Source organism: Mustela nivalis (assembly GCF_964662115.1).
Source record: "Mustela nivalis genome assembly, chromosome: 14".
Lineage (NCBI taxonomy): Eukaryota > Metazoa > Chordata > Mammalia > Carnivora > Mustelidae > Mustela > Mustela nivalis.
The window spans coordinates 35,568,851-35,591,560 of NC_139033.1; the positions used below are offsets into that span (position 1 = coordinate 35,568,851).

The 22,710-nt window shown below is 48.1% G+C and overlaps 1 protein-coding gene across 2 annotated transcripts; it reads right to left on the minus strand.

Moving 5' to 3' along the window:
* Positions 1-8,135: 8,135 nt before the first annotated feature.
* GRP (gastrin releasing peptide) lies at positions 8,136-20,784 on the minus strand. Of its 2 annotated transcripts, none has more exons than XM_082698981.1 (3): positions 20,332-20,784; positions 15,033-15,275; positions 8,136-8,481 (listed from the first exon to the last, which is right to left on the minus strand). In XM_082698981.1, the coding sequence occupies exons 1-3, from the start codon at positions 20,741-20,743 to the stop codon at positions 8,444-8,446; spliced, it is 693 nt and encodes a 230-aa protein (XP_082555107.1). In that variant the 5' UTR covers positions 20,744-20,784; the 3' UTR covers positions 8,136-8,443. The 2 variants fall into 2 exon arrangements, with proteins under 2 accessions (XP_082555107.1, XP_082555106.1); XM_082698980.1 differs by having other exon boundaries at positions 8,136-8,502.
* Between the last annotated feature and the right edge of the window lie 1,926 nt (positions 20,785-22,710).

The following is a 22,710-nucleotide window of genomic DNA, read 5'->3' on the forward strand; positions in this document are numbered from 1 at the left end:
TTTTGGACAGAAAGAGAGATCACAAGGACGCAGAGAGGCAGGCGGTGGGGGCGGGGAGGGGGAAGTAGACTCCCTGCTGAGCGGAGAGCCCAATGCAGGGCTTGATCCCAGGACCCTGAGATCATGACCTGAGCCGAAGGCAGAACTTAACCCACTGAGCCACCCAGGCAACACTTAACTTTTTTCTTTTTTTAAATTTTATTTATTTATTTGACAGAGAAAGATCACAAGTAGGCAGAGAGGCAGGCAGAGAGAGAGGGGGAAGTAGGCTCCCCACTAAGCAGAGAGTTCGATGCGGGGCTCGATCCCAGGAGATCGATCCCTGAGATGATCAGGAGATGATCCCTGAGATCATGACCTAAGCCAAAGGCAGAGGCTTTAACCCACTGAGCCCCCTAGGTGCCCCTTTCTTTTCTTTTCTTTTTTTTAAAAATTGTATTTATGTATTTGAGAGAGAGAGAAGGAGCAGTGGGGAGGGGCAGAAGGAGAGAGAGAGAGAGAAAAGCAGATTCCCTATTAAGCAGGAAGCCTGACATGGGGCTTGATCCCAGAACCCAGAGATCATAACCTGAGCCAAACGCAGACACCCAACTGACTGAGCCACCCAGGGCTCTATATTCTTGCAACTACATGTGGTTCTGTAATTATCTCAAGTTTTTCACTTAAAAAAAGGAAGAGTTTAACGTATTTGGGAGGGGTAGTGATGAAAGGGATGGGTTCTCTGAGGAGATGACATTTAAACAAAGACATGAAAATTCAAGAGGGCCGCAGAATGTGCAAAGGCCCTGAAGCAGCAAAGAGCTTGGTGAGTCCATGGAACCAAGTCCATGGACAGTGACACCCAAGTGGAGAGAAGTGAGGTTGGAGGCAGTAACCAGACCAGGCAGAGAAAAAGATTATTCTAGACATTTGATCTGCCTGAGAACAGAGACCATGTTTCAAGCGGGAGAGATCCGTGATTTCTTATGAACTTGGAAAAGACCCCTGAGGGTACTGGAAGGCAGCAAGGGTACACGTAGAGAGACCATTCAGGCCATGTGGCCACAGGAAAACTATTTCAACATCCATCCAGAAGGAGATTCAGGATGATGAAGTTCATTTGGGACCCACCGAGAGGGCACGAGCAGAGGAATACTACACCTCACAGTTGGACTTCTTAATAAATGAAGGGCTCGTTTTGGGTGTCAGCCTTCTGGTTCATCAGGAAATGCAAAACCAACTGTCGGATCCCTGTTGAGGTCTACTAACAACTAAATCCATCAGTCACCTCAACAGCCGCGTTAATGCCATAGATTTCCTTCCCTTGATTTGTCTCTGGAAACCACATGCTTACCCAGCAGTACCAGAAATGAGGCAGGCTCAGGGTCACTCCGGTGACATGCCAGGGCCACCAGGGGCACCTTATTGTCCCCTGACGGGGCTCATATACCTATAACACATGTCCTTTAACTTTAAAGTAGTAAGTGTTGTCGTCTTCTTCAAGATTTTATTTATTTATTTATATGAGATCGAGAGAAAGCAAGAGACAAGCACGAGTAGGGGAGGAGGGACAGAGGCAGAAGTAGACTTGCCACCAAGTTGGGAAGGCCCATGCGGGACTAGATCCCAGGGCCCCACCTGGGATCCAGTTGCGCGCCCCCATTGCTCCACCAGGGTCAAGATTGGACATAGACGTTCACTGGCATCTTCAAAATATGACAGAGTTTCTTGCTTCATACAAATCTTTCCCTCTTTTAACATTTCACCTGTCTCCGTCATCGGGAATCCCCAGAAGGCTAGGTACAAATTCAATCTCTCTCTCAATTTCATCATCCAGAGAACAGTGAAATGTTCTATGGGTGGCATTAAAATCTCTGTGTAATGACTAGTTAGCTCTGGGAGAGCACTGGCCTCGCTCTCTCCTACACACACATAAGTGCCCCAGGATTAGGGAGAGGTCATGCGGGGTATGTGCAGTACAGCCCACAGTCATTCGTCCAGATTCCACGGAGGACCTCCTCTTGGGTTTGTTTCCAATATTGTTGAACAAGCGCAGAGTATCTGCCTTATCCCCATCACACCTAACAGTTAAACCAGGAGCATTAACTGGGTGCCTTCCGTGGACAGGCAGGTAATGTAAACAAATATGCAGGAAGGGGTGGGCACTAGGGTGTGATGGGGACTGTGGCAAAGTAGACAAGGTGAGCCCCATCCACAGGGGCGGCGCCAGACACTGACTGTGTTCAGGGAGAGCAGGTTTTGCAAGAGCTTACAACCTGGATTGATATGTGAAATCCCTTGATTTTTAAACACGTGTGACATATTCTAATTTTTGAGACCCTGTCCAGGCAAACAGCGTGTCTCCTGTAGCCTCCGACCAGCAGACTGCCTGTTCCTGACTGCTACTAAGATAAATTGTTTTTTATATTCTTCACTTTCTTTTTCTCCAGTCAACCCCAGGAGTTAAGGGAAGAAAAGGGCCCTCTCTACAATCTGGTCTGGGTATTTTTCTTTTTTTTTCTTTTTTTAATTCAAGATCAACCCCCAGCCTGCCCATTCAGTCTGCTGCTAGCTCAGGCATCATGGGAAATCGCCCGGCAGAGGGACCACAATTCGAAGCTCCCGATTTCCTTTTTCATTTCTATTTATTTCAGCGGTGGAGGCAGGGGAGCAATTATGTTGCTACAGGGATGGCCATTTGTCTTGCCAGGCGAAGAAAGCAGTTAAGGCTGAGGGAGACCCAGACAAAAGCCAGGAGCAGCATGTTACCGGAGATCTGAGCATCAGAGCTCTGAGCAGGAGAAACGGACTATTGCTTGCTCTGAAGAGCTCATGGTCTTAAAACTACTGGAAGGTCTTTACATGAGCATCTGAGAAAGGACCAAACCCCAGCAAGTTCGTCTGTACTGGCCGTGGCTCAGTTTTGAAATTGGCATGCCGATCGAACCAGGGTTGCATGAGGTCACGAGAAGTGAAGTTCGTGCCTGTTGTAGACGCTGTTGGAAATCCATCCCAAGTCAACCTCCATCCTCCTTCCTCCCTGAGAGTCTTGATTGCGTTTAGGTTCCTGCCCCTCCCACCACATGACTCATTGGTAACTCCTCCTCAGAGGAAGTCGGTCCTGGTGGTCAGATTCCCTTCACTAGTGGCAGAGTTAGGGCAAGCATGTGACTCGGCTGGTCACTGAGGCAAAGGATTAGAGACCTCTGGGGAAGGATTTGCCTTAGGATTCACTTTCATAAGGTGAAGCCTAAAAGGAGATGGCCTCTCTTCTTCCTTTGAATGTCATCATGTCTTTGGATGTGACACCCGGAACACCAGCAGCCATACTGTGACCATGAGAGAAGGCAGTTGAAGGACAAATTGGAACTGCTAGCGGCAGAGAGGCGAGATGGAAAAAGCCATCTCCTTGGGATATATTTGAGTCACTAAATTAAATTGAATTAAACAACCTTAAATCCCACCTCTCTGTGAGAAAAGAATTCTTTTTATCTTTTATGCAAATTCGAATTCAGGGTTTTCTGTTCCTAACAGCCACACTATCCTACCTGAGCAATGTTCCTTCCTGAAAGTCTACAGTAAATCTCTTTTCCATCTGGAGTCAGGTGGAATCATTCACTCAGCATCCATTAATGAGCTTAATGAGTCTGCTCACAGGGCAGAAGAATTCCTGCATGTCCCAGCAATCCCACTTCTGGCCACCTGAAGGAAACAGAATCCGTATCTTGTAGAGATCATCTGCATTTCCATGTTGGTAGTGGCATTGCTCACGATAGCCAACATATGCAAACAACTTAAATGTCTGTCAGGGAATGAGTGGAGAAAGAAAACGCAGTGTGCAGAGAAAGTGGAATGTTACTCAGCCTTTTTTAAAAGAAGATTTTATTTATTTATTTGAGAAAGAGTGAGTGAGAGAGAGTGAGAGAGCGCATGTGAGAGGGAGAAGCAGACTCTCCGCTGAGCAGGGAGCCAGATATGGGGCTGGATCCCAGTACCCCGGGATCATGACCTGAGTCCAGGGCGGACACTTAACAATGGAGCCACCCAGGTGCCCCAATATGACTCAGGCTTATAAGGAAGGAAACCCTGTCATTGGTGATGACATGGATGAAAGTGGAGGTCTGCATGCTAATTGATACAAGCCAGACACAGAAAGGCAAAAACTGCACACTGTCACTTATGAGTGGAATCGAAAGAGAATGAACTGTAAAGAGGCAGAGCAGAATGCTGGGTGTCAGGGGTGGGGGAGGGATGGGGAAATACTCGTCCAAGGGCACCAGGTTTCAGTTAAGCAGGATGCATAAATGCTGGAGATCTAAGCATGGTGACTATAGCTAATAATACTGTATTGTATACTTAAAACTTGCTAAAAGGAGATCTTAACTCTTTGTATGGAAAAAAAAAAAAAGAAAAGGTAACATGCAGAGTGATGGATTTATTGACTAGCTTGACTCTGGTAAGCATTTCACTATGCATATGTATATCAAAACATCATATTGTGCACCTTAAATAGACACAATTTTTATTTGTCAATTATACCTTTGTAAAGCTGAAACAAACAAACAAACAAACAAAATAAACAGACAATAGCAAGGCTATAGGTTCCCTTCTTCCCAGTTTGTTTACCAAGTCCTTCCTGAAGAAATGTGGGCAGAAGAGTGCAAATACACTTCCCACACATGCACACAAACACACGCATCCATATACTTCCCACACATCCACACAAACACACGCATCCATGTATAAAGACAGGTGTGACAACAGCACAAAGGGGGTTCTTCTGTGCCAATGGGTATTTGGCAAGGATCACATCTTATGTTTACTTTTAGCAATAAAGATGGGAGGCAATCAACAAAACTTGATGTTTATTACAGTCCCTTGTTTTCAAAGATGAGGGACAGGTGGGGCCCCAGAGAAAGCGCATTGTCTGGAAATGATGGTTTCCTGGCACTCAACGTTCAGGAGAGACAGGGGACAGGGCACCTTCCTGTTAAACCCAGAGACCTGTTGTCCAGGACTCGTCCAATCATGTCAGTGTCAAGACCCACTATTTCCAGTTCAGTTTCTTCCCGGGATTCAATCTTGTTATAGCCAACATGGTAAACCCTGCTTACCCAGCATATATCCTCTTCTTTTCCTAGTTAGTAGTGAAAGAAATACGGCTATTAGGTGGGGGATGGGGGTGGCGGAAGGGCAGGTGGTAGCCATGTTCTGTGCTGGAAAAACTACATTTCCCAATATCCTTTGCAGCCAGAACTGGTCAGTTCTGACCAAAGACAAAGGCAGATTTCAATGAGCAGGCAGTATGTGTTTTGTGCCCTCATATCACGGCCATGGCAGAAGTGTGGAAGAGTGGCATCTGTTCCCCCAAGAAAGGAGAGCCCAGCCCTCTCCAGAGAGGAGAGGTCACCCCTGGGGGTGGAGTGGAGCTGGGTGAGAGCCACCAGAATCTTCTCAGGTGAAGAAGTGGGGGCAAGGGCAGGACATGATTACAGCGGCAGAGTAGGAGGACCAAGAACATTCTCATTCTTTCCTTGGAGATTCTCAGTCTACCTGTGGTTAAAGCCACCTCCGTGGTCAATCAGGTGATATGTTCTATAGCTTACGTGGGCCGAGGAGAATGGAAGGAAAACCAGGGGAGAAACACAGAGATGTTTCTGTGTTTTATCGGGATCTAATTAAGAAAATGATTAAGTGGAAAACACAAAGCCCCAGGAGGTGAAGCCAAGAGCCCTTCCAGTGCACGTGACGACCACAGTCTTTCTGCTTTGGGAATGGCAATAATTTGCCGTGGTGGGTTTCCCTTGAAGAGCTATTTCCAGTGTCTGATTGAAGCAGCCTGTGGCTGAGGAAATGAATAATGTAAATCCCACAATTTGCTTAGATTCCTCCCTCCACATCTGAGCTGGGTTAAAACGCTTTGTGATGAACAAATGTCCCCCGTAGGAACTGGAAGGTAGGCATTGTGGGGCTAGAAACTGTACAACACTGCTTGAAATGCCTGCTTCGTGTGTTCCTGAACCTCGGATCATAAGCACAGACTGCCAAATTGCCCTGAGCAATCCACCCTGTAGCACTTAAAACAAAAAGAGACAGAGAGCTTGTTTTTAAAAGAACAAATTTGAAGATTATTGCTTTCTTCCTTCTGGATTCTTCCTACTGGTTATCCTGCTTTACTGCAAGGACTTTGGAATAGTGTCACCTCTTAAAAGCGATCTTCTCTTCTTGCTCTCGGCACACGAGTCTGGCCTGCGTGCTGTGGGAAGCGCCACCAGGCTCCTGCTTTCCCAGAAAATCCCAGTCCGGATGTTAAGTACCCTCTACAAGAGGAATGGGTAGAAATCAAAGAGAAAATTCTTTTTTTTTTTTTTTTTTTAGAAAAAAGAAGGGGATATGTGATCTGTCTCTGACCATATTATTTGAACATCAACTCCTTTGAGCTGATGTTACTTGGCTTACTTTGGAAGTAAGCTAAGGCTGAAGAAGCTCTGGGGAGGAGGGACGCAGCTCTTCAGACACAAGTGGCGGCAGAGGCAGTAGAAGAGAGTGCCAACCTGCCAACCCTCGCAGCTCTGCAGAATGTTTTAGGAATCCCTGGGCAGGCGCTAACCTCCTCCTCCCCGGGCAGGGGCGTGGCTTCGATCACCCAACCTGCTAGGTTAGCCTCTGGTCCATTTCTCTGGTCTTCCCTGCCTACTACCTTCTCATAAAATTTCCTTTCCTGCTAAAAGAAACCAAGGAGGTTGCTGTTCTCTGCAGCTAAAAATTGCCCTGTCGAAGCGTCACACACTTCGATATGTGATAAGCCTGCACTTGCAGAGGAGGGTTCAAGAAAACTTCTAGTAGGGAACAGTCTAGCTTTTAAATAAACGGATTCTGCGACTGGCTTGGCCTGGGCACAGAAGAGCCTCGCAAGGGTCAGGAGATGTGGGCGAACACACAGAGGGAAAATAATTGCAGCAAAAACACAAGATCACAGCTGCTCTTCTGACATCAGCAAAGGAGTGACCATCTAGGCGGGGCGGTTCTGAGAGTATTGTCTTACTCTCCCTGCTGGAAGTGTCACCATTCGAGGTCTGTTTTCGTCTGCACCAGGGGTGAATCCTGGTGGTCTGGGGCGGGGGGGGGGGGGCTTACACCTTGATCTTTAGCTGCCTGGCCCGTGGCAGCTGACCCAGCTCAGGACCAGGTTAGGAAAGACACCAGGAGAGCCCGGGGAAGAAGTCGGCGTGGTAGGACACTGCTGACACATTTTGTGTATCTCCCCAAGGCTGGCTCTGTGTAAGTTGTGAGTCAACAGGGTTTTGAGAGAAGTTAGAAAGAAAACATGACATCTTACGTGGTTCTCTGACAATCAAAACAAGAGCAAGACAAATCTCTTGACTGTTTCAAATGCAATTTCCCTAAATGAAGGAAATCTAAACATATGGCGAGAAGCTTTAAAATCTGCTCATGTGTAAATGTCATGATAAATTTGGAACCAGTGAGTGATACCAGCCGCCAGGCCACGTTCTCTGGAAATGGAAGGGAATCTCTCGAATTCGTCTTCTTTTGTTGTGCAGCTGACTAACTCTGCCTGTGGGGGCCGCTTTCCTCCCAGACTGTCAGTGAGATTTTGAAGAAAGAGCGCTACTTGCTAGGCTTAAGTACACTGAAAAGGAGGTTAAAAACGAGGTGACATGGACAACGTTAAATGTTACAGAACATCTGGTGACTTTGGATGTTTGAATCCCAGTTCCATCTACTATGTGACCTTGGCCGAGTCACTGACCTCTCTAACGCTCTTTCCCATCTCGTAAGTGAGAAGGCTCATTCTCGGCTTATAAACCCATGAGGAGGAAAATATTGATAACATTGGCAAAATACCTGGTCATTGTAAGGGCTAAAGAAATGGGAATTATTAAGTGATGAGTGATCCTCTCTCTTTGGCCTAGCCCATGCGATGGTAGAGATAAGGGACTATGAGCTTCTAGTTGAGGCCTCTAGAAAGCCTGCAAGTCACTACAAGGATTTTTAGTAAGTGGCCTTCAGGAGAGAGAGTTAAAAACCCAGCTTGCCTTCATCATGGAGCACTCAAGTTCATTACAAGCTGTTTGTTAACCTCTGCCACATCCTTTCATTAGGAATTGAAATAAGAGGACAGCCTGCCCTTTGGACAATGTGCTTAAGTTTTTTATTGTAAATGGTAAGAGGTTGGGAACTGGAATCTAATTGACAAAGAGCTTGGATGTAAAGAGCATTAATTGGAAGACACTTTAGAGACAGTTAATCACAGCTAACAAATTCAAAACAGAAGATGCTGCTTTAAAATCATAAATTTAGTGAAGGCTGAAGGATACAAGAATAGTTAAGTGTTTTTGCACAAAGGAAATCTTGTTGAAGATCCAGTAGAACTGACGCCCGTAAAGCACAGTCTCCTTAGCGTTTTGCTTTGCTTCGTTGAGAGAGGACGTTGCTGTCCAGGTTAGTTCAGCTGGGGGTTCCTTCCTGCACGTTGAGGACCTGGAGCAGAGAGTCCGCCAACTTAAAAAATATTAAAAAGACGGGAGCAAACATAGTTAGCGATCCTGAAGTCTACTGCTAGAGGCAAATACATTCCTAACAAACCATCGGCAACACCTGGGAGCTCATTAGAAAGGCAGATTTCCAGGTCTACCCCAGACTAGTGAATTGGAAACTCTGGGGATGGAGCCCAGCGATCTGGGCTTCCAGAAATCCTCTCGGTGATTCTGAGCATGTCCATAGCTCACAGCTGTCCTGAGAGAGGGAGGGAGGGAAAAACTGACTTCCTCTCTTTCCAGAGCCACTGAATGTTTGGTTCTTTTCATTCATATTAGCTTAACTTGTTTCCTGATATGACTATTCAGGTCTATTTTGACCAACGTTGGAAATTAAATGTATGATCGTCAGGAATTTGTTACTAAAGTGTCAGCGGAGCAAGGGGATTATTAGCGAATACGGAATCTCAATTCCTACTTCGCTTACGTTGGCAATGCCCCATTGCACAAATCAGAGCTAGTTTACGAACCACACGATTGCACATTACGAAGCCATGACGCCAAGGGGTAGTAGTGTGCAACCCAGAAACAGGGGCCAATCCGAATTTCCGCCAATTTTGAATTTACTGTGGCTTGCTCTGTGGCTTCTGTTCACATTCGGACTGAAGAAAGAATGAGTAGTTGTAATGTTAAAATACGTCTTTGTTCCCATGTAGCACCCTTTATATGCTGAGATGAGAAAACCAGATTCAACCAGATTCAAGCTTATTACCCTTATTATGCCTTCCAAGATTCTCTGCCCCTTCAGGTGCCTCGGTGGCCCAGAACCGCCACTTGTTTCTAATAAAGGAATTACTGAAAGTCTCAGGCCAGTTATTACCTGCTCAACTGTTTTGAACAGGTGTTAATGAGGCCAGGGCCTGGGGTTCAATTCCCACACAGAGTAATTAGTTTTGCTTTCCTCCATGTGCCGGGCTGCACCACAAAGTGGTAGCCTGCCTGAAGATGCTTCTGCCCATCTTGCAATACGAGCCACTGGTCATAAAGGGAGGGCAGTGGGAGAGGTGGGTGAGGATCCGTGAAGCCCCCACATTGGCTCAAAATACTGACTCTGAGCTGTTTGGCTCAAGGGAATGGAAGTAAAGCTACAAGGAAAAAAGGGATTGGTAGCCTAGAAAGATCGAGGACACGGAGGTGGGAGGCAGGGACCTTTTATGGGGGGGGGCTATATTTGAGGTGGGGGTGACTTCACTCTGGTCCTTCATAGTGACTGTTAGGGCAAAAGGGGCATTTTTAGTTATTCTCAATTATATGTTGCTACTTTTCTTATATTCGGAACTTCCTTTGGAGACCTTTACATATTCAGATAAAAAACCTTTCTATGCACTGATTTGATTGGACAGTGGAGCCATCCCTTAAAGTTGAGGACAAACTCACACACTTACTTCCTTTCCATAACACCCTCTGCAGTGCACTCCCTGGGCCCCTTTCTTCCTGTCCACCAAGTAACCGGGGTAAAAAAAAAAAAAAAAAAAAAAAAAAAAAAAGGCTGCAAAGAACCATGGTCTATGACAAAATTACAAAAGGAATCCAAAGGCCAACTTCAACCTTCACTGAAACTCAAGACAATCCACAGCCGTATCTAGGATTACAGATTAGGCCCTGGCGCTGGTTTGAACACTATTTCGTGTGATATAAACCATTGGGTCGGGGCGCCTGGGTGGCTCAGTGGGTTAAAGCCTCTGCCTTCGGCTCAGGTCATGATCTCAGTGTTCCAGGATCGAGCCCCACATCGGGCTCTCTGCTCCGCGGGGAGCCTGCTTCCTCTCCTCTCTCTGCCTGCCTCTCTGCCTACTTGTGATCTCTGCCTGTCAAATAACTAAATAAAATCTTTTTAAAAAAAGAAAGAAAGAAAGAAACCATTGGGTCAAAGTTCCATTAATTTTGTGTGATAAGCGTACTATTAAAAGATGAAGGTTAACCTTGAAAATGATTGCCTGTGATTGCTAATAATGTTCCAGAGCTTGTTTGCCATGATACAGTAGTCCAGATTCAGTGCACATTTGCACAAATCTTTTCTGAATTTAAGTAAATATCTTTGCCACCAAAACATAGGAAAATGCTCAGAGTTTCTGATTACAGCTCTGGGAGATTTGGCAACAGGACTTCATGTTTTATTACTAAAATGGGAGAGGAGAGCATATGTGGATAGTTTTTAATTTTAAGAAAAGTCCTTCAGCCTTTGAAAATTCCTGCTGCTACTTCTGGCAATGCTCGGCTAAGTTATTAAACTTCTTTCTAACGCCGAGTGATATCTGGGTTTCTAATAGAACCATTCTCCGGGTACTCCCTCTTTGTGAATAAGAAAACTGTAAGATGTTTTCAATTTGCCTGTCAACATTCTTTCACCAAGACGGAATTTCCATAGCAAGAAGAGGGATAAACTCTTGGTCTATGCAACAACTACGCTCACTGTTGACTTTTTTCATATTGCTGGGAAATATATCCTAAAGAATGGTACCAATGTGTGCATTGAATAGTTCTTTATTTGACTAAGGTGGAACGAAATGCGGGGTACCCGGGTGGCTCCGTCAGTTGGGCATCCAACTCTTGGTTTCAGCTCGGGTCAAGATCTCAGGGTGGTGGGATGGAGCCCCGCACCGGGCTCCCTGCTCGGCGGGGAATCTCCTTCCCAGGCTCTTTCTGTCCCTCCCCACCTCACACGCCTTCTCTCAAATAAAGTATTAAAAAAAAAAAAAGGAATGGAATGGGATAGGCTTTGTAAACTTATACAAAGAAGAAACACAAAACATAAAAAGATACAGTAGAAAATCGAGGCCTGATTATAAAAAGATGACTTCATTTCTCCCGCCGAGTCACATGAACACTGATAAAGATTGTCCCCAGGACACATTGCCTGTGACTGCCCACTCCATCCACCCCATGCTACGAGCACTCAGACGGGGCTGTCCTTTCATAATTGGCTTCACAGCTTACAGAATAGTCTTCTGAATATGACAGGAACATTCTGATTTTTAAGGAAGGAGCTGAATCTTTATTCTTCAAAAAGATTTAGGGGTGCCCGGGTGGCTCAGTCAGTTAAGGGTCTACCTTCAGCTCAGGTTATGATCCCAGAGTCCTGGGATCGAGCCCCCTGGTACCGGGGGAATGGGGGTGGGGGATGGAGGGGCGGTGGGTCCCTGCTCAGCAGGGAACCTGCTTCTCCCTCTCTCCCTCTGCCCCTCCCCTAGCTTGTGTGCTCGCGCTCTCTCTCGCTCGCTGACTCTCTCTCAAATAAATAAATAAAAACTTAAAAATATTTATTTATTTGAGAGAGCGAGAGAGGCAGAGGGAGAGAGAATCTCAACAGACCCCCCACTGAACACAGAGCCCGAGGGGAACTGGATGGGGAGCTTGATCCCAGGACCCTGAGATCATGATCTGAGCCAAAATCAAGGGTCAGTCGCTTAACCAACTGAGCCACTCAGGTGCTACAGGAACTGAATTAAAAAAAAAAAAAAACATTCCAAGGTTATGCAGAGCCAGGGTTGGGGGAATAAAGCAATTCAAAGTGGATACTGAAATTTCACTCCAAAGGGCAATGAACTGCGAGCCTAAGTCCATTTCAGTGTTTGTAAAACCGCGTTAGGGATTTTGTGGGGGCAATCCACCGGGGTTACCCCTCACACAAAGGAGAAGGCGTTGCTCTTGGACATCCCCCCACAGCAAGGCCAGCAAGTCACCTGACCAAGAAAAGGCCAGGGGCTGGGAAGTCCATCCCAAATTCCCAGAGCCCTCAGGGCCCAGGAAGCCACCAACAAAGAAGGGAGCTGGTTGTGACCCCAGGAGTACTGGCAGGGGCAAGAGAATGGCTCGGGGCTTTGTACAAAGTGGCAGCTTTTTTCTGCATCGGAGGGTTTAATCCAGATTTTCTTTCTGAATGAAGGCTACTAGAGATCTCCTCCCTAGGGGCTTAATGCAACAAGAGAACTTTCCATTTGTGTTTAGCATCGAAAATCCACAGTAGACCAAAAGCGCCGTGAGACAATCCACAGTAGACCAAAGCGCGGTGAAACACAGAGCCTCCCTCCAGAGAAGCCGGCTGAGGCTTGGCAAAACCAGCCCTGAACCTCTGCAAAGGGGGCATCAATCGAAGAGCTGATCACCAGGAACGAGAGAACGGGCCAGCTCCCCAAGCTCTGTGAGTGAAACAGAGTATTATTATTGTCCATGAGGACCTCCATTCCCCAGCAGATGCTTCACGTGGCAGCCGACTCTCCACGGAGCTGGCGTGGGCTCCTGCTCTGCTCTCACTAGTGAAAAGCTATGTGTGTGAGAGAGAGAGTAATCGAATTTTCTTGAATCTTCCTCCACGACTGCTGTGAGCATGCACAGAAATGGTGAAGGTAAACTGCTTTGCCCAGTGCTTGGATTATGGTCATCCCTCAACAAAAGTAGCTATCCTTAGTCTTACTAGAATTGTGATGATTGTTTTTGCTTTTTATATAAATTTCACCTTCATACTTTAAGGTTAACGAGAATCACTTCGTTTTCGGTTTAATTCCTCTCTTCTACATAATAACTCTTCTACCAGAGCATACACAGGACAAATCAGTTGATTAGCTATGTTCACCAAGACCAGAGTGCTCTCTTTTTCTTTCTTTCTTTTCTTTTCTTTTCTTTTTTTTTTTTTAAGATTTTATTTATTTCGGGACACCTGGTGGCTCAGTCGGTTAAACATCAGCCTTCAGCTCAGGTCAGGATCCCAGGGTTCTGGGTTCGAGTTCCACATCGGACTCTTTGCTCAACAGGGAGCCTGCTTCTCCCTCTGCCTGCTGCTCCCCCTGCTTGTGCTCTCTCTCTCTGACAATTAAATAAATCAAATCTCTCTAAAAAAAGGTTTTATTTATTTATTTGATAGAGAGAGAGCACAAGTGGGGGGAGCAGCAGAGGGAGAGGGAGAAGCAGGCTCCTCACTGAGCAAGGAGCCCGAGGTAGGACTCAATCCCAGGACCCTGGGATCATGACCTGAACTGAAGGCAGACGCTTAACCGACTGAGCCATCCAGGCACCCCCAGAGTGCTCTCTTCTAAAAGCATATGTGAATAGCCCCTTACTCATGAAAAACAAACGCAGGGCAAGTTGCTGGAGGCGAGGGAAACCAAAGCAAAAATGAACTATTGGGACTTCATCAAGATAAAAAGCTTCTGCACAGTGAAGGAAACAATCAACACAACTAAAAGGCAGCCTAGGAATGGGAGATGGTATTTCCAAATGACATATTTGATAAAGAGCTAGTATCCAAAACCTATGAAGAATTTATCAAAAGGAACACCCAAAACCCAAATAATCCCGTTAAGAAATGGACAGAAGACACGAATAGATACTTTTTCCAAAGAATACATCCAGATGGCCAACAGACACATGAAAAGATGCTCAACATCACTCAGCAGCAGGGAAATACAAATCAAACCACGATGAGATACCACCTCACACATGTCACAATGGTTAAAATTAACATAAGAAACAACAGGTGTTGGCAAGGCTATGGAGAAATGGGAACCCTCTTGCACTATTGGTGGGAATGTGAACTGGTGTAACCACCCTGGAAAACCATATGGAGTTTCCTCAAAAAGTTAAAAATAGAGCTACCCTACCACCAGCAATCGCTCTACTAGGTATTTATCCAAAGGATACAAAAATACAGACTTGAAGGGGCACATGCATCCCGATGTTTATAGCAGCCTTCTCAACAACGGCCAACTATAGGAAGAGCCCAAACATCCATCAAGTGATGAACAGATAAAGAAGATGTGGTATACACAGTGGAATGTTATTCAGCCATCAAAAAGAATGAAATCTTGCTATTTGCAACCACGTGGATGGAGCTAGAGTCTATTCTGCTAAGTGAGATAAGTTAGTCAGAGACAAATACCATATGATTTCATTCACATGGGGAATTTAAGAAACCAAAGGGATGAACATATGGGAATGGGGGGAAAAGGAGAGAGAGAAACCAACCATAAAAGACTCTTAATGATAGGGAACAAACCGAGGGTTGATGAAGGGAGGTGGGTAGGGGAGAGGCTAGACGGAGGATTGGGGATTAAGGAGGGCATTTGCTGTGACGAGCACTGGGTGTTATGTAAATGATGAATCACTAAACTCTACTCCTGAAAGCAATATTGCACTGTTTGCTAATTAAAATTTAAAGCCAACAATGAAACATAGGGGTTGACTCAAATCATGTCCAGCCTCCCTTAAATATTCTGGGAGAATCCCACCACTGCATAATCGCTAATAAGCATGATGACTGATAAAACTAATTGGGGTTTGGAACCAACACCGCTTCGATTCTCTGAGTGGAAAAACCATCTATTCTGTTGAAGGGAAATCACACAGGAAGTATCTACTCATTGCTCAGCGTGAATTGGTGTCCGCCTAATTAAATGGTTCTAAAGTTCGCACCATAAACAATTTTATTCCTCTGGGTTCGAAACTAACCTCCTTCCAACTGTCTCCCAACACCTCCACCTCCCACCCAGTACCTTATACCTTTAGGTTCTGAACCTAGGACGTTAAAGTTGCTGTCATCCTGGTAATCCCAAGCCAACGGGCGAATGCCCAGGGGTGCCCTTTGAGGTGACTGATGACTTCCTGTGCCCTTTGCCTCCAGGAGATTCAGCAAATTCCTCGCAGCTTCTTCCCACCAAAGGTGCTCCTGCAGCTGCTGCTCCAGGCTCCCTCCCTCATCAACAGATGGGGACTCTCCGGTGCTCTTCTTCCCCATTAAGTGCCCTGTGAAAACAAACACAAGAACAGACTACCACCCGTGGAGCGCAGGGGACCCAACCAAGAAGACGTTTCAGAGGACACCAATTCGGTGTCCATCACTTCGTCCAAAATGCAGAATAAAGTGCAGCATTTTATGATCAGATGCTTGTTCATAAATGACGGACATCTTTTGCTCCCTGTTCAGAATGTGCAACTAGCTGGACACAATCTACAGCGACAGCTCAAGAGCCCTAGGTTTGCTCCCAGCACTTCAGTTAACCAGCTAGGTGACCTCGGCCAAGGGTTGAGCATCCCCAGTCCTCCGTTTTCTCAACTCTACAATGAACAGGTCGGACTAGAGGCAACCTAAGGAGCCTTCCATAAGGACAGTGCTGTCACCAATTGTACTCCCAGTTGAATAATGGAGGTTAAACATCGCCCTGAGTCACTTCTCAATTGTTGCTGAAAAGAAGAGCTTTGGTGCTTTTCTTCGTTGCGATTAAAAAAGACGTTGGTTTCCTCTGGGCTCTAATACAAATGTACCAATGGAATTTTTCATTTCAACTTTCTTAGAATTTTGGCAGAGACTGCATCTAGGAGTTGTCATCTAGAAATTCGTTTGTTGAGTAAACAATGAGAAAAAGGTGAAAACAAGTTCTGAGCAGCCCTTCTCAGCCACATAAATGCAGAATTTTCACCTAGATATCTAAAAGGGCCAGTGAAAGACTACCAATGGTTCCAGGGATGAGGACTTGCCATAAAAATGAACAAAAGTTGCCATGTGAGGGGCACCTGGGTGGCTCAGTGGGATAAATTCTCTGCTTTCAGCTCAGGTCATGATCTCAGGATCCTGGGATCGAGCCCCGCATCGGGTTCTCTGTTCAGCAGGGACCCTGCTTCCTCCACTCTCTGCCTGCCTCTCTGCCTACTTGTGATCTCTGTCTGTCAAATAAATTAAAAAACAAACAAACAAACAAACAAACAAACAAACTTGGGAGGCCAGGCCATTAATGGAGAAATCCACGTATGCAAGTGGGGCTAGCCACAGGGTCAGAAGTGGGAATGGAGTCCAAGGTCTGCATTCTTAACACCTTAGCCCCTTGCTGATAATACCCATGTTATCTTATTTACTTTCCTCCATGTTTTTCTTCCCCATCTCTCAGCAATTGGATTTTACAGTATTTTTAGACTCCTAATACTAGTAAAACTATGATGTGTTCAATTTAAAGCTCACAAGGAAAGCTCTTTGTGGTTCCGATGTTGTCTGGCATTAGAAGTCTTTAAGGCAAACTTTGTGGGGATAATGTTTGCCAGACCTCAACCACTTAAAACGGCAGAGAGGCTTCCCCGTGACTTTACTGTTGGTGTGTGTTTATAGGATGCTTCCTTTGATCTACTCCACAAGGAGTTCAATGCAAATGAGGCTTGCCAAAGGCCACACACGTGTCAGCAAAGATTCTAGGATTAAAATGAGCTCACAGACTGGACTCTACTAGGCTATACCATTTGGAAGGGTCTTGGAACTTCCTAAAAATATAAGGCAGGTAGGAATCACTCTGGGATCTGGAAATAAGGGTAAGGTCTGCAAAAGCGTCTCTTGATGTTATCAAAAGAAGTAGGGGTCATATACCAGTGTACCATGACTCATGATGTGACTCAGAAAAATTTATTCTGTGGGCATTGGAGAGCCTTAACATGAGGTTTTACTCCCTTGCAGTGTGAGTGAGGACCTGGCAAGTCATTTATGACATGACATCTCATACAATTCCAAGACCTCACTAAGGACACAGTCCCAACTGAAGGATCGGACTCCCGAAGGACTGGCTCTTCGTTATCTGCTTGGTCACGTTGGTGTCCGGATATCTGAGAAATACCCTGGCTTTTAGTCATAGTGATGATCATGAGGTGCACCTTTCCAGGAAGCAGTGAGGGATTTGGATTTATTTGTATGGAGGAAACTGAATCATGACAATGGGAAAGTAGGATTAGAACCCGATGCTCCAGTAATGACCTCAGTCGCTCCTACCCTCCCTCACCGCTGTCATCTAGTTAGGATACTAGAAATGAGAAAGATGCTATGGCCAATTACGCAGAGGGACAATGGAGATGTTTTTACAAATGAAAACTCCATTTTTTGTCACGCCTGAATAATTTGGCGGACTTTTGTAAAACGGGAAGACGAAGTAACCCTCCATTCTGTGATTGATTTAATATAGCTCCTCGTGACAGCATACAGTTCTGCATATTGGGTGGGTGGGTGGTGGTCCGGCCCCAGCCCCAGGTCCAAACCCTGGTCATTAAGGGAAGTGCATCATCTCTAATATCCCAAGAAACACACTGCCTGGGTCCTATTTCATTTTCACTTTGGAGCTGGCCACTACCCACCAAATGATCGTTTCCATGGCAACGCGGATGCCCACTTCCACTTCTCCCATCATCGTTTGTTATGTGTCCGTATCATAGTGATAGAGATCTCAGCATAGACAAAAGACAGGCCCTTGATAAAAATAAAACCTTGCCCAGAAGTTTTTTAAAAATTAATTAATTAAATAAAAGCTTCCGCCCCTTTTAATCATGTAAAAATACCACCACCACAGCAGGCTTGAAACATAAATGAATTTTCTTGAACTCCAAATGTGAAGATCACCCCAACTTGGGGAAATCTCCATTAAGACATAGAGTGTCCAGCACTTCTGAGAGCTAATTTTCCTAGAGTGATCCCTACACCACATTTCACCCTTTCTGGGACAGCACTCCCATGGAAAGCCATTCTACAGCTGAGCATCAGTGTTCCAGAATTCAACCTTCCAGGACATTCGTGACATCAATGTTAGAGCCATGACCAGGAGCATTTCGTGGGAGCAGAGGCAAGTTAACAGTAGCAGCGTTGACCTGTATTTTCATACCTATATTTTGCACAAACAAAACATTTCCAGAAACGTCAAGCCAGACAAGAATTTAAGTTTTCCATCTGTTGACTTGCTTTCCACTGCCACGCCATGCTTCTCTCAGCTGCAAGAAGCAATTCCTTTAACAAACCTGCAAATTTGTGCTGACAGCTTCCTCATGGACAGCAATATGTAGCTTTGGTTTGATATAATTAAAACTAAACTGCACGTCTTCAGTGATTGAGGAGGACAGGCATTTACTTAGGAGAGTGGAAGGCTAAATTTAAAATCTAACAACATCGTTCCTGCTTAAGAGCGCTCCGATTCCTACAGAGAGCACGTCTCCCCAAAGCAAACTTTTTCTCAATCACATGTTATTTTAGACCCAACTGTGATTTTCTACTTCACCTCCCTCGGTCTCTTGTTCTCCATCAACTCTGCACAGCCGGCCAAGAGAGAAAAAGGGAAAAGAGTATATTCGAGAACACATAGGAAAAGAAAATTGGAGGTTGCCACTGGTTGGTGTGCTCTTGGATGAGGAATACCCAAGCATCACCATGCTGGGTGTTTCAATGCCAGACCCCCGGAACACCCCGGGACAGGCGCTTTGGGAAACTAGAGCAATCAAGGTGGGGTTGCCTCAGAAACGTGATTCTAGGGGCCCAGATTCTAGGGGTCCTGCTTTTGGCCTCTAAGAGTTGCCTACTAATAAGCCTTTTTAATCCAAAAATACGGATGAGAGAAAAGAGGTTGGAAATCTGGGACTTTCATTCCACCTTTCAGCCCACTGGCTGGTGGCCAGAGTGGACAATGACCACTTGGTCTAAATTCCCAGAAGTCCTTTCAAAGCGTGAATTTCAGGTTCGGCTTTGGAATGCCTTGTAAATATCCTTCTCCCTTTGAGGGCGGGGTTTTTCCTCTTCACCCCACCGAGCCTCTTCTCTCGGTGTTCCCAGTGTCCCCTCACAGATCACAAATACCTTCATCCCTGAGGCCGCCAGGACTAGGCAAAGGATTCCTCCAGCGGCAATGGAGACTATCCTGTTGGCAACCCCGAGTTCTGGATTTCTCTCCCAGAGGATACGCGACACAGAGGAGCTGAGGCCGTGACCGTTCAGCCTCCCCTCTTCCCATGAATGCGTCCCGGTCCTCACACCATCTGGACTCGGCTGGTATTCGGATTAGCAAGGATCTTTCCAACACACCCTCCCCCATTCTGAGTAGCTGGCTAAGGGAACAGTGAAAGGAACACCACCCGCACCAGCACCACTACCCCTTAAATCTCTTTGGGGTCGACCAGCTTCTGGGAAGTGTTGGGGCCGCGGTAACTGGCTACCTGGGAGGCTTCGGAGGCAGCAGGAAGCTTGGCATCCGCCAGACAGAGGCCATGCTGGGCGCGGGGCAGAGCCCCGGGGTGACGATGGGTGGGCGCTGCCCTCCCGCCAGGTGCGGGAAAGCTGTGGGGTTGCGCCCCGCCGGCCGCCCCACCGCCCTCCCCACCGCCGCTGGGGTTCCGGGGCCCGGCCTGGAGGCCGGCACGTGTGGGCAGAGGGAAGCCGCAGATCTAGAGAGACGGAGGACTGCGGGGTCTCGGGGACGGAGAGGCCGGGGTCGGCGTGGAGACCCGCTCCCGGAGCCTGCGAGAGGGAAGGAGGGAGGGCTGGGCCAAAGGGCAGGGGAGAGGAAATCGCCACCGTGGCGGAAGGACTGAGGGAAGTCAGGAGAGCCGCAGACAAGGGGCGGCATCCCGGGAGCGCTCGCCGAGAAACCCGGGACCCCAGGACGCGCTCCCACACCTGTGGCTTTGCGCGGCGCCCGGGGCGCAGCCCGCGTCCGGCTCCTGGGGGTCGGAATCCCGGGGCTCAGGGACGCGCTCGGGGACCTGGTTCCCTACGTCGTTCAAGGACAGAACCGTGCGAGACAAGGCTACCCTCAGGATAAGAGGAGGCGCGGGGTAGTTGAGAGGCCAGGTCGGCCTGTTGGGAGAGCCGGCCCGGGCGCCCGCGCGAAGAGGGAGGCGAGAGGGAAAGGACCACGACGCAGGCTGAGGCTGCTCGGGGACCGACGGCCTCGGGGGATCGGCAAGGGGGTGGGGGCGCGGGGGGCGGCGTGGAGCTTGGGGAGAGCCGAGTGCAGAGGTGGCGGCCCAGGGCTGGGGTCCCGCCGAGGACTGGAGCGCGCGGGACACTCACCCACCGCCCAGTGGTTGCCACGCGGGTACATCTTGTCCAGCACGGTCCCCGCGCCCGCCGGCACCGGGGCGGCCGGCCCCCGGGGCGCCTGGCAGAGGACCAGCGCCAGCAGGACCAGAGGGAGCTCGCGGCCGTGCATGGTCCCGGCGGGAAGCCCTTGGAGCGCGCGGTGAGGCCGGCGGAGCGCGCTGTCCCCGCGGAGCAGTGGCGCGAGGACCCGGACTCGGAGAGCGCCGCCGCTGCGCCCGCGCCGCTGCCGCCGCCGCCTCCACAAGCCCCGCACTTTATAAGGCAGCCCCGGCGGGGGGGACGGGGGGGGCGGAGGACGGGCCGGGGGGCTCTTCTCCCGCCGCCCCGAGCGCTCTGACGTCTCCCTGCGGCGCTGGGACAGCAGTCCCCGAAAATCATCCATCTTCCGGCCGAGGGAGGGGAAAGGCTGCGCCCACGGCCCCTCTCGACCTGCCCTCGTAATCCTGTCCGTCCGGGCCCCGCTGGATTAATTCTGCCCGTCCTCGACGCCTTCGCTCCAGCACCATTGCACCCCGGGGTTCTGCCGGGTGAGCCGCCTTCGGATCCTGCGAGGGGCAGTGGAGACCCCGCGGCCAGCCGGATCCCGGGGCGGGGCGGGTGGGGGAGAAGCCCAGAGGAAGACGCCCTCAGGCTGGGCTTTGCTGGAGGCGGTTGGAACCAGGATAGCAAGGGACTTGGCATTCTCACACCCTCCCCACTCGGTGGACCACCTCCCTCCTCAAGGCCTCAAGGTCCCAGCCCACAGACGTCCAGACCCCCAGGTCCCTCTTACACACAGACCCCCCCCCCCCGCCCCGCCTTCTCACCACCACCACCACCACCACTCATAGCCTCATCCCACCCCTGAAAGGGCAGTTCGGAGATGCCCTGGGCCACTGGTCTGATGAGATGCTGGTCGTGGCGGGGAGGATATGTTGTGTGAACAGAACTAACAAGGATTTTATTATACACCTGGCCCCTTTCCTAAGCATATTGCTTCCACCAAGAAGCTGCTTTTGTGCAGATTTCCCTAGGCGGCGTCTACCAGAAAGCTCACACCGTCCCTAAACTGCTACTCACACGCGTCTCTAGAGCCGCTCAGCTTTCCTCTGCTCCGTCTGTTCTCAGGTGTGAAGAATGGTCGAGGGCCCAACTCCCGAGGTTCCCAATGCGGACACGAAGGAGGTGGGCATCATAGCAATACAACGATAAACAAGCTGGGGGATGCTGTTGCCCACGTTTAGGCAGCGCTGGGGGCGTGTTTGCGTGCTCCTACAGGGCTGGTGACCTGTCTCCCTGGCGGGTCCCTGATAGGTCCCTGATGGGTCCCTGGTGTTCCTTGTCAGCTCTGGTGTTGATACTGTAGAAGCTGAAATTCTACATTTTTCCCTGCATAGCTGGTGATTCACTACATTTGTGCCATTCCGAGATGGTTCCATGGGCACATTGCACGAGTAACTGTCCTTGGGCTTGGAAGAGTATGTCTAGCTCTAAGGTACTAAAAAATGCTAATTTCAAGATCGCTTTATTAGCCACAGAAGTGCAGTACTGATCTCCTGAGGGAACCGCCCAAATGACCATCAGGAAGAAAAGTCCACACTTGGCCTTGACTCCATGTGGCCTGGGTTTCCAGCCTCTGCACCCATCCCGTCAGTAAGCAGACTCTCCACTGCCAGGGGATTGTCCATAGATTTACTGCTTCCCACTTGGCCTTGAACTTTTTTTTTTTAAGATTTTATTTATTTATTTGTCAGACAGAGATCACAAGTAGACAGAGCAGCAGGCAGAGAGAGAGGAGGGGGAGCAGGCAGAGAGCCCAATGCCGGGCTCGATCCCAGGACCCTGAGATCATGCCCTGAGCTGAAGGCAGAGGCTTAACCCACTGAGCCACCCAGGCACCCCTGGCCATGAACTTCTATTGGTCTTGTCCTGCTGTGTTCCTGTAGAGAACCTGGATCACAGTCATGTTCAATATGTTCAATATGTATCTGATACCTGAATAATGGACCTGAGAAAGGGTCAGGTCTCAATGCTTTCTATGATCTTGGGTCTTTGGAGGAGCATTCAACCTTCATCTTCACAGATTAAGTTGTTGAAAAATGTTCCTTCTCTTTGTTTAATCAAGATTATTTTAGGATCTTTAAAGGATGCTTTGCCCCTGTGAGACCTTGTAAAAACCACTATAAGTACATTAAAGTGTGGGAAGAGTTGTACCACAGGGGCAACACATCTGCTAATTCAGGCAAACCACTGTTGCTTGGGTCTCTTGGAGGTCGAGAAATACCTGGGCCCCTGTATCCACTCCTGATCTTCCTGTAAGCATCCCAGCACACCGGCTGTCTGTACCCGGTCTTGGGGTGGACCTGTGAC

Coding starts and splice junctions, on each gene's coding strand:
- GRP (XM_082698980.1), bottom strand. CDS start 20,743: ATGGATGATTTTCGGGGACTGCTGTCCCAGCGCCGCAGGGAGACGTCA. Junction 15,276..20,331: donor TGGCAACCACTGGGCGGTGG/GTGAGTGTCCCG, acceptor TTGTTTTCACAG/GGCACTTAATGGGGAAGAAG. Junction 8,503..15,032: donor CCTAGGTTCAGAACCTAAAG/GTATAAGGTACT, acceptor ATATTTTTTAAG/TTGGCGGACTCTCTGCTCCA.